This window comes from Pantherophis guttatus, chromosome 8, assembly GCF_059756535.1.
Source record: "Pantherophis guttatus breed Tessera chromosome 8, ASM5975653v1, whole genome shotgun sequence".
Classification (NCBI taxonomy): domain Eukaryota; kingdom Metazoa; phylum Chordata; class Lepidosauria; order Squamata; family Colubridae; genus Pantherophis; species Pantherophis guttatus.
In genome coordinates this window covers 80,575,001-80,586,567 of record NC_142070.1, presented here as the reverse complement: position 1 = coordinate 80,586,567, position 11,567 = coordinate 80,575,001, and the positions used below count along the sequence as shown (strand labels likewise).

The 11,567-nt window shown below is 42.5% G+C and overlaps 1 protein-coding gene across 1 annotated transcript in view; it reads left to right on the top strand.

The window, feature by feature from the left end:
• The first annotated feature begins 1,618 nt into the window (after window positions 1-1,618).
• YIPF7 (Yip1 domain family member 7) overlaps window positions 1,619-11,567 on the top strand; it is a 13,798-nt gene continuing 3,849 nt past the window's right edge. The window contains exons 1-5 of the mRNA XM_060688779.2: window positions 1,619-1,673; window positions 2,482-2,583; window positions 4,029-4,168; window positions 10,380-10,525; window positions 11,409-11,567. The exon at window positions 11,409-11,567 is cut by the window's right edge and continues 23 nt beyond it. Of these exons, the coding sequence (XP_060544762.2) occupies window positions 2,483-2,583; window positions 4,029-4,168; window positions 10,380-10,525; window positions 11,409-11,567 (546 nt within the window). The 5' untranslated portion in view covers window positions 1,619-1,673; window position 2,482. The remainder of the gene's footprint in view (window positions 1,674-2,481; window positions 2,584-4,028; window positions 4,169-10,379; window positions 10,526-11,408) is intronic.

Here is an 11,567-nt window from a genome sequence, read left to right as displayed (position 1 = left end):
GCCTGCATTTAAAATGATTGCTAATAAAGCCCATTATATATTTCAGTAATTCAGAAACTCACGTAATTACATATAAACATTCTCCGGTCTGAACAAAATAATATGGAAGAATTGCGGAACGGGTACGCACAATTATCCATTTTTTTTGCATTGTGGTAGAGGGACGAGGTGGCTCACTGGCTAAGACCCTGAGCTTGTCGATCGAAAGGTTGGCAGTTCAGCGGTTCGAATCCTGAGTGCCGCGTAACGGAGTGAGCTCCCGTGACTTGTCCCAGCTTCTGCCAACCTAGCAGTTCGAAAGCAGGTAAAAAATGCAAGTAGAAAAATAGGGACCACCTTTGGTGGGAAGGGAACAGCGTTCCGTGCGCCTTTGGCGTTGAGTCATGCCGGCCACATGACCACGGAGACATCTTCGGACAGCGCTGGCTCTTTGGCTTTGAAAGGGAGATGAGCACCACCCCTTAGAGTTGGGAATGACTAGCACATATGTGCAAGGGGAACTTTTACCTTTACCTAGAATATCTCAGGACATTGACTTTTATGCAACCCCTGAATTTAATTTGCAAATAATAAACCCAACAAATGACTTGGATATGTGGATTTTTTTGTTTCCTAGTATGATTTGACTGCTTATTAGTAACCTATGACTATCACCAAGTGTTGTATCTTATGATTCTTGACGAATATAGGGATGCACTATTGATCCACATTTGAAGATGGTTGGCCTTTTCTCTCGTTTCTGATTCATTTCTTTTTCCTCCTGATATTCTGATTAAGTGTTGTACCTTATGATTCTTAACGAATGTATCTTGTCTTTTATGTACACTGAGAGCGTATGCACCAAAGACAAATTCCTTGTGTGTCCAATCACACTTGGCCAATAAGGAATTCTATTCTATTCTATTCTATTCTATTCTATTCTATTCTATTCTATTCTATTCTATTCTATTCTATTCTATTCTATTCTATTCTATTCTATTCTACTCTACTCTACTCTACTCTACTCTACTCTACTCCATTCCATCACAGAAAAATGAAATGGACAATTTTCTTACTTTGGATTTACAAAAGAGATGCGTTATTATACCTATGAAGGAACTCCTGAGAAAAAGCAAAAGAAAGCAAAATAAACTTTTGGGACATTAGCTCTGAGGAATAATTAAGAATCATCACTCATCTTAAAACTAAAACGGAGGTTTACAAAGCAGGCCTCCTTAATCCACGTTAAACCGATTTATAATCGTCTCTTTTTTAAGAGCTTTCGATGGGTTTTTTCTTGACTACAGACAGAATTATTTCATGGGTTTTTATAAATACAACTTTTTGGGGCTTGGCGCCTAGGACATCATCAAATATTCTCTCTTTTGGGTAAATTTAAAAATATCTGTCGGTGTCTTCTTCTATCAACTTTAGATAACGGGGACTTTAGATTCCAGAGAAAAAATGACCGATCTTTGAAAAATTATGTGGCATCTTTTTTCTCTTTCAATTATTAGTGTCGTTGCCAAGTCAAATCTTTTTCAACTTGTTGCCTCTGGCACCAAATGCTTTTCTTTCCGTCATATATCTGTTGGGAGGCCAAATTTAGGATCTTATAAATAGCTCAGGATCACCCGGGTTAAATATAGGGAAACAGTTGTTTGGATTTTGCTGTTTGTAAACTGAATTATAAGGTATGTTCTTTAAATACCCTTAATTTTTAATTTTTAAAAGTGCTGGTTGTTTCATAAATCACAGCTGTTCGTAGCTTTTCCACGTCTTAAAATGAGGAAGAACAGCTTGTGGATAGCTTGTGTCTGTTTTGATTCGGAACTTCCAAGAAATATTAATGGCACTTCAAAGCATGATTAAATTTTAAAATATTATCCAGAGGTGCTTTTAGGAATGGTGACACTTCAGCTCCTAATTATATTTGTGCATAATTCATAGGAAATGTCATATTTCCCATTTAAAAAATCCCTAATTTACTATACTTATTAAAAATAAATCAGGATTTTTGTTTGTTTGTTTGTTTGTTTGATATTTGGGAACACATTTTCGTTAATTAGGAAAGAAGAAGTAAAATTGCTGCACGGAATGATTGTTGCATGAAACATTTTTAATAAACGAAAGGGTAAGATTGAAGCAGATTAGTCTGCTTAGATTTGAAACACAATTTGCTAATTAGTAAGAAATAAAATTGCCCCATGGCCAAATTGTTCTATAAGATATAGTTTTTAATAAATGAGGGCAGGAGATTGAAGCATATTAGTCTGATTAGAATAAAGTATAAATTCATTCTTTTATTTTTAGAGCATCACAGAAATACATTTGAATAGGTAATTTTCACTGCTCTGTAAACGTTTACCTGGGTAAAACACTTAAGCAGTGGTGGGACTCAGCCGGTTTAGGCCGGTTTAGTCCGGTTGTTAAATTATTTGAATCCCATCACTGCACTTAAGCGGTTAGTGCTTACAAACATTTTTTTAAAAACCTTCGTAGGATGTCCGACTCTCTGCAGTTCGATATAGATTTTTACCAATCAAACTATGTTGCTGACGGTGAACAGGAAAGCTCTGGCCGGCCTGAAGACTCTGGAAAAAAGTGAGACTATACATTATTTCATTTTATCGTGGCATTGAATCTGAATATTTAATACCCTGTTTTCCCCAAAATAAGACCTCCCCTGATAATAAGCCCAATTGGACTTTTGAGCGCATGGCAATAAGGCCAAGCGCTTATTTCAGGGTTCAAAAAAATATAAGCCAAGGTCTTATTTTCGGGAAAACACGGTATATATAGTATATTTGTGTAACCAACGTAATTAAACCTAGTTATTTGCACAATCGAACACTTTATGGTACTTATTTAAAGGAAGAAATCAAGTAAACGGCTGGTTACCCCATTTACCTTCTTCCACCTCACTAGTGCCTCATCTCTGCTGGTGAGTTAGTGCAGGAGAAGGAGGGAATGAATGATTGAATGAAGGAAGGAAGGAAGGAAGGAAGGAAGGAAGGAAGGAAGGAAGGAAGGAAAGAAAGAAAGAAAGAAAGGAGATGGGAGAAGGAAGAAAGAGTCTGTTTTGTCCTAGGCTTCACAAGAGCATGAAGCAGAATCCTGGTCCCGACAAAAACTCCTTTTTATTAAGTTACTGTGAATTCCTCTCATTCACATCCAGTAGTCTTTCAAGGGAGAATTTACAATCACAGACCTTATCTAGCTTGGCGAGCTGCCAGGCCAATATCTTCAAAGCTTGGCAAGGAGTCTCGGAAAGTCACGAACCAATTAAGCAAACTAATTGTCTCCTGCAAACTCCACTCCTCTTTCGCTCCTCTTTTATTCCCTCTGGGGGGGTGGCATTTATTGTCCACCTGTGGCTTTACTCCCAAGTCGACCCTTGTTCTTTAGCTATTCCCTTTGTTGGGAAACTCTGCGCATGCGTACATGGGGAACAGGCTCCAGCTGTTCATCTGCCTCACTGATGTCCTACTCCAAAGGCAGCTGATAACTAGCATACAGCCTTGGCCTCCTCTCTGCCTCCGATCTCTGCAGAACCCTCATCAGAGCCTTCCCCAGACTCCAGGACTGGCCCATGTTCCTCCCCAACCTCCTCACTATCTGAATCTGCTGGTGGGCCACAACAGAAGAGAAAAGGAAGGAAGGAAGGAAGGAAGGAAAGAAGGAAGAAAGAAAGAGGAGGAGGGAAGGAGGGAAGGAAGGAGGGAGGGAGATGGGGAAAGAAAGGAGATAGGAAGAAAAGGAGATGGAAGAATGAAGAAAGGAAGGAAGGAAGGAAGGAATGAAGAAAGGAAGGAAGAAAGGAAGGAAGGAAGAAAGGAAGGAAGGAAGATGAGAATAGGAGGGAAGAGAGGAAGGGGAATGGGGGAAGGAAAGAAGGAAGGAAGAAGAGAATAGGAAGGAAGGAAGGAAGGAAGGAAGGAAGGAAGGAAGGAAGGAAGGAAGGAAAGGAGGGAGGGAAGAATCTTCACCTTCCCACGAGGGTCTCTTCATTCTAGCAGCCCCTGTTTTGAATGCTTTCTTTGTCTTAGATTCCAACCAGGCCCTTGGCCGCAATCCGATTCTTCTCAACCGCTTGAAGGTCAGATCTTCCAACCCGCAGATGCTTCTCCCTTTCCATCCAACCAGACTTATTCCGATAGTTTCGATGAAGAGCCACCGTTGCTTGAAGGTACAAAACCGAAATAATTATGCCATTTGTAGGTTCTGGCTGATGAATACTTCTCACAGATTCGAGACTAAGCAATAATTTACTTATCTTCCACTTTTTCTCAATATATTCCTCCCCTGCTGTTGTGAGCGAGGGCCAAGTAGTTATTACCAGACACAATCAGTCCTAAACAAACATATTTTATTAGAACAGCTGAGAATTACTTCATTCTCAGCTTAGTCCAAATTAAGTCCAAAACAAGCTCTTCAGAAAAAGTCCTTTGGCCTTATCACCAACCTTTGTCTTCTTTGGCACCCTGCCAAAGGCTTGTCTTGGCAAAAGTTCAGAAGCAAGAGACGCTGACAAGAAACAAATGTAGCAACGTTGCTTTCCTACAAAGATCCCAAGAGCCGTTGCTGCTCTTTTAAGCCTTCTGGGAGGGGCGAATCATCTCCTGGCCTTACTCCCGAGTCGTCCTTTTTGCTTTAGTTACTCTTGCCTTCTGGCAGCTCTACGTATGCTTGCACTAGGAACAGGTTCCTCCTGTTCGTCTGCCTCTCTGTTGTCAGCCTCTGGAGGCTCCGGAGTCCGCACCTCACTCCCCGATGTCCCTGGCTCCATCTCTGACACAGAGCCCTCATCCGAGCCTTCCCCAAACTCCAGGACTGGCCCATGCCCCCCCCCCAGCCTCCTCACTGTGCGACTCCGCTTCCAGCTCTGCAGGCTGCTGGCGAACCACAACAGCCATTTGCAATCTTCTCTGCGGTGGCTTCCCCAGTATATAAATGGGGAAGCCAGCGGGAAAGGTTGCAAGCGATGTTGCCTGCTGAGAGACTCCCTCTCTCCACATCCTTTTTTGGACGCCGCTGAGATTTTGAGATTTGCCGTCACCCTTTCTAGTGTTTTGTTTGTGGCAGATGGTGGCTCACACTTTTGAAACCAAACCATGGGTCTTGTTCTGACGTAGGCTCCTGTTGTGACCTTGGCCCAAGTAGTTATTACGAGACACAATCAGTCCTAAACAAACATATTTTATTAGAACAGCTGAGAACTTAGTCCAAATTAAGTCCAAAACAAATCCTTCATAAACAGTCCTTCGGCCTCATCACCAACCTTTGTCTTCTTTGTGGCAGCCCCTCAAATACTGGAATACTATTATCATGTCACCCTTAGTCCTTCTTTTCCCTAGACTGGCCATGCCATACCCAAATCCTGAGAATAAAATTCACTTCTGCAGAATGCACAAGTTCTGACTTGCCTTAAGAGGTTGCAGAAAACAATGCTTTGAAAAGCCTCTGCCGATCAGGCAATTCAGCTGGGATCGTCAGAGGCTTTTTTTTTTTTTTTTTACCACCTCTTCGGCCAAAGAGGTTGTAGAAAAAATGCTTTGAAAAGTAAAAGAAAAAAAGAAAAAAAAAAAAAGCAGGTCCAATGCATATCAAAAGGCTTTATAATGTTTTGCTAGAAAGGGACTCAGAAACTGAATTAGTTAAAGATTGTATGATTAAGTGGGCACAAAATTTTGAAGAACCAGTAATGTTGGAAACATGGGAAAAAATTTGGGTTCAGAATGTTAAATTTACACAGTCGCAGAACCTGAGGGAAAATTTTTATAAAATGTTTTATAGATGGCATTTAGATCCTAAAAAGTTGTCATGTATGTACCCTAATGTTCAGCCAAAATGTTGGAGATGTGAATGTTTAGATGCTACGTATTATCATGTTTGGTGGACCTGCAGGAAAGTTAAGGCTTTTTGGATAAAAATTTGGTGGGTCATGCAGAATGTTTTAAAGAAAAAAATTCAATTTTCTCCACAACTGTTTTTATTGGGTATAGTTAAGGGTTTTACACGGGGTGAAATAAAACTGATATTGTATATGATAACAGCAGCAAGATTGTTGATAGGTAAATATTGGAAGAATGAAGCTTTGCCTACTATCGAGGAATGGACTTTGAAGATGGCTAGTTTTGCAGAGATGGCGAAGATTTCAGCATATTTAAAAGACTGTTCACAAGAGACTTATGAATGGGAATGGAAAAGATGGATAAAATATGTTCAGAACAAATACCAAACTAGAAAGTATCAAATAGCTTTTACTTGAAAATAATGTATTAGAAATATTTTAAAGAGACAAAGTGGAAAAATTATACAGGGGGAGGGATGGGTTCAAGCTTATATATTAGTGTTATTAGTTATGAGTACATAATAGGGAAGTCTGGGGGGGGAGGGTTAGGGAGGGTTAGGGAGGATGGGAAGTTTGGGGAGGGAGGTGGGGGGGGTGAAAAAAGGGGTGAAAATGTAATTGTAAAACTTTTGCAATAAAAAAAAAAAAAAAAGCCTCTGATGAGGTGGGCGGGGTAAGCGAGCGGCGACTGCGCCGGGGACCGGTTTGGGGGCATGGCCAGCCAATGTTATTACCGGTTCTCGGAAATACTACAAATTTTTACTACCGGTTCTTGTGAACCGGTGCGAACCGGGAGCAACTCACCACTGCCACAGGCTCACCGAAAGATCTTCTACACTTTTACACCTTTCTTTTTGAGACAAGTCACAATGAAGTTATAACTAGCTTGATCTTAACAGGGTTCAACTTTCAAGGTAAAAGGCGTTTCAAATCATGTTCAGTCCGAAGGTGCCAAATCAAAATAAATAAACAAATAAAAAACACCAGAAGAGTTGGGGGGGGGGGGAAATCCATTTTAATTTGTTGTCTTGCATTTGTAACCACGGACGCATGTTTGAAATGACAGCACCCCTATTTGCATAGGAAATAAAGACATGAAATCATATTTATGGCCCATGCATCATGCACTTTATTGCCTCTAGATGACAGCATTTCAATAAATTTTGCATTCAGATTCCATCACGTTGCCTTTCCCTCTGTATTTATACGGCATAATCAGGCATCATGCTAAGATGCCTATAATGAACAAAATGCTTCTTATCATTTTGTTTACATATTTCATAATAAATTTTCATAGGCTCTATTTTTAAGGGTCAGTTATTCCAAAACTCGAAAATGTTCCCGGGAACCTCAACCAGGTTCTAATTTTTTTTACTACCGGTTCTGTGGGTGTGGCTTATTTTCTGGGTGTGGTTTGATGGTCATGTGACAATTCTTTAGGATTTAGCAGAGGTCCTGGTCTACCAGGCTTAAAATCTTTGAAACCCACCTCTGGTCGGGCTCAGTTGTGTTCGTAAGTGGAGGAATACCTTGTTGTGGTTTGCCAGCAGCCTGTGGAGCTGGCAGCGGAGTCAGACAGCGATGAGGCTGAGGAAGAACAGGGGCCAGTCCTGGAGGTTGGGGAAGGATGAGGGCTCTGCGTCGGAGGCAGAGATGGGGCCAGGGCCATCTGGGAGTGATGTGCGGACTCCGGAGCCTCCAGAGGCTGACAGCAGAGAGGCAGAGGAACAGGAGGAGCCTGTTCCTAGTGCACGCATGAAAAGAGCTGCCAGAAGGCAAGAGCAGCTAAAGCAAAAAGGACGACTCAGGAGTAAGGCCAGGAGATGATTGGCCCCTCCCATAAGGCTTAAAAGACCAGCAACGGCTCTTGGCCTCTTTGCCGGAAAGCAACGTTGATAGATTTGTTTCTTGTCTTGCTGCATTTATTTCTTGTCTGCGTCTTCTGCTTCTGAACTTTTGCCAAGAGAAGCCTTTGGCAGCTTGCCTAATTAGACCAAGGTTGGTGATCAGGCTGAAGAATTTGTGTTACGAAGAATTTGTTTTGAATTAGTTTGGACGACGCTGAGAATGAGCTAATTCTCAGCTGTTATAATAAGGTCTGTTTGTTTTTGAACTGATTGCGTCTAATAGTACCTACTTGGGCCTGGGTAACAACATACTTGTACTTAAGAGTGCAATCATACACTGATTGACTTCAGAGTAGCTTTCTTTAAATGTTGTTACTGACAAGTAAAAAGATATAGAAACTGTACTACTTGGTTTATAAGTTTATAAGATCGGCACCATTTTTATTTCTACAAATCCCTTAGAAGAGAAAATAGGATTAATATCGTTTAGTCCTTTGAGCCGAAACCTAAAAACAACCCCCTTGAAGAAAATTAATAGCATATGTGGTCAGGTGCAGCAAAAGGAATATTAATTGGATTTACAAAGCGTGCCGAACTATGTAATTCTTTTTAAATCGTTGTAGTGATCCCTAGAAAGTATTCTTGGTTAACTTAATATTAATTTATCTTGGGTATAAAGATAAAATTGTTCATGGGAAATCTGGGATTGATTTATATTTTAACAGGCCTTTGTCCTTCTTTTTCTTCATTCTGTTGAAGGGATTTATAAGCGATGAATAAGCCATCAAGAATCTCACTGCATATTCAGTTGCTTGGTGAGAAGAACAGATATTCATAATTTTTCAAGTTCCACACACTGGATATTTGCTTTAGCTTCTGTTATAGTTTCATCTTTCCTTTGGGCTCTCCTTGAAATTTACTGTCAATCACCCAATCATCATCATCTTCTTCTTCTTTCTACTGGCTTTCATAGCTAAGGTGGGACTAGAACTCACGGTCTCCTGGTGATTGGCCCACACTCACTCTGCTGGCTTTCATAGCTAAGGTGGGACTATAACTCACCATCTCCTGGTGATTGGCCCAAAATCACTCCGCTGGCTTTTCATAGCTAAGGCGGGACTAGAACTCACGGTCTCCTAGTGATTGGCCCAAAGCTACTCATTGGCTTTCACGGCTAAAACGGGACTTGAACTCACAGTCTCCCGCTTTCTATACCGGTGCCTTAACCACTAGACCAAACTCTTTGCTGATATCCCACAGTTGTCCAGTTTGCTGATACGACATGATTGTTCAGTTATAGTAATCCTATAGTATAGTTTATTGTTTCTGCACAGTTTTCCCTGTCTTTATTTGACATGGATTTCACGTTGATAATTTAGAATCCGACCTCTCTTTAGTTGTATTGGAAGTAAAATCCAGGTCCAGGACCAAGCTGGGAATAAAATGGAGGTTGCTTAAGGAAGAAAGTTTATTGAGGAGCAACTCCATTTCGTAAACTGTCCCACAATCACATAATTTAGAATCCCACCCTTCTTAGTTCTGTCGGAAGGAAAAAAAACCAACAGCATGTGATTCTGGGGCAGCTGACAAAACTGTTGTGGCCTGTACGCGGCCTATGCAGCTAGTAGCTGATTCAGACAGCGAGGAGGCTGGTGTGGTGCTGCACCAGCAGCCTGTGCAGCTGGCACTCGAGTCAGACAGTGAGGAGGCTGGAGAAGATGTGGTGCCAGAGACAGGGATTCAGCCAGGGCCTTCAGAAGCTCCAGAAGCTCCCTTAAGTGAAGAGGAAGAAGAGGAGGACCCTCTCCTCGATGCACGGGCACGCAGAGCTGCCAAAAGGCAGGAGTGGCGCCTCAGGAGGAGGTCTCCTCGAGAGTAAGGCTTGGGGTTAATTGGCCACTCCCTTAGCCTATTTAAGGAGGAATGCCGACTGGAGCAATTTGCAGGGAACAACTTAGTTCGCATACCTTTGTGTCTTGTCTTGCTTATCTTATCAACTTCCTGCAAATTGCTTCTGGGCATTCTGCCAACCATAGTAAGCTTTCGGTTATTATTCTTTGAATTCTTGGCGGCTGTTAATGCAGTTAATTAACAGCCGTTGTTGTAAAATACTGGTTTATTTAGTAAACTAAGGTTTGTACAGACTTTGTGTGTGCTGCATTTTTGGGGTCCGTAGCTGGGGCAGAACAAAAATGGAGTTGACAATGGGTGGGGTTTTTTTTTAAATACCTTCTTGATTCCTAAGGGGTCATGTAGGGGTCATGGCTGGCTCTATAGGCAAAAGGGGAAACGCAAATCCTAGGTGTTTATCTCAGCTAATCTTGTCAACCTTTGGCTTGCCTAATCGTGTTGCTTATCTGGAATTTCCGTCTGACCCATTCTTTCTGAGTGGATTACCAAATCTCTAAAAGTTTCTGCTTGGGGTAGGGAGACTGGGGCTGGTTTTTGCCTCCCTTAATATTTTTTCCCCATTTCTCCTTTAGGGGAAATATTCTATCCTACCTTTTTAATATTCCCCAAAATATTTCATTCCCTAGGAGGGTGGGCGTGTGCTGACTTTCTACAGCGGGAGACCAAATTAAGATGTTCAATTATCTTATGAGTCATTAGAACACCACGGCCAACTGATTCTTTTCTTTTGTTTCCCGACGTCCTTGATGAAACTTAACTAATGAAGCTTTTTCTGTTTTCCGTTGCAGAGCTGGGAATCAACTTCCATCACATTTGGCAAAAAACATTAACCGTGCTGAACCCCATGAAACCGGCTGAAGCCACCATTATGAATGAGACAGACCTGGCTGGGCCTTTCGTCTTCTGCTTGGCCCTGGGGTCGATGTGGCTCTTGGTAGGCTAAACTCCTCCACTCTAAGCGAACCTATCTTGTCAATCACGGACTCCAATAATATAGCCTGCCTGAGATACTTTAAAAAAAAAATGTGTAGATTTTTAATAAGTCTTTCCCGGGGATTCCTTCCACTTTAGAATGCCTTGGTAAGGCCACCCTTGGAATATTGCATCCAGCTTTGGTTCGCCACGATGTAAAAAAAAAGATGTTGAGACTCTAGAACAGTGATGGTTAACCTTTTTGCCATCGCGTGCCAAAAGCGGGGTGGGGTGGGGTGGGGTGGAGTGTGGGGCCGGTCACACACGCGTGTGCCCACACCCATAATTCTATGCGCCCTGCCCCCCGCACATGCGCGGACGATTCCCCCACGCTCCCCCCACTTTTGGCACGTGATGGCACATTGGGCCCGGTAGGCCTGTTTTTTTGCCCTCCCCAGGCTCCAGAGCCTCTCTAGGAGCCTGGGGAAGGCAAAAACAGGGGACTCCTTACAACAGGTCACTTAGTGACCATTCACAGTACAACGGCACTGAAAAAAACCCGACCGATGACCATTGCAGCATCCTCAGGGCCACGTGCTCAAAATTAGGATGCCTGGCAACCGACTCATATTTATGACAGTTGCAGTGTCCCCGGGGGGGGGGTCACGCGATCCCCTTTTTGCGACCTTCAGTGGGGAAGCCAGATTCACTTAACAGCTGTTGATCAGCTGCAGTGATTCACTGAACAACGCCAGAAAGAAAGGGCCTAAGACGGGGTTCCCTTTGCAAACGTCTCACTTAATCACAGAAATTTGGGGGCTCAGTTGTCGTCGTAAGTTGAAAAATAGGACAGCCTCTCTTCTCTAACCCAACGGCCTTGCTCTTGTCTTTGCTCGTTTCTGCAGGCGGGAAAAGTCCATTTTGACTACGTGTACGGCACCAGTGTGATCGGCTGCCTAGCGATCCATGCTTTGTTGAATCTGATGAGCGTTGTGGGGGTTTCCCACGGGTGCGTCGCAAGTGTGCTGGGCTACAGTCTGTTGCCCATGGTGATCTTGTCCACC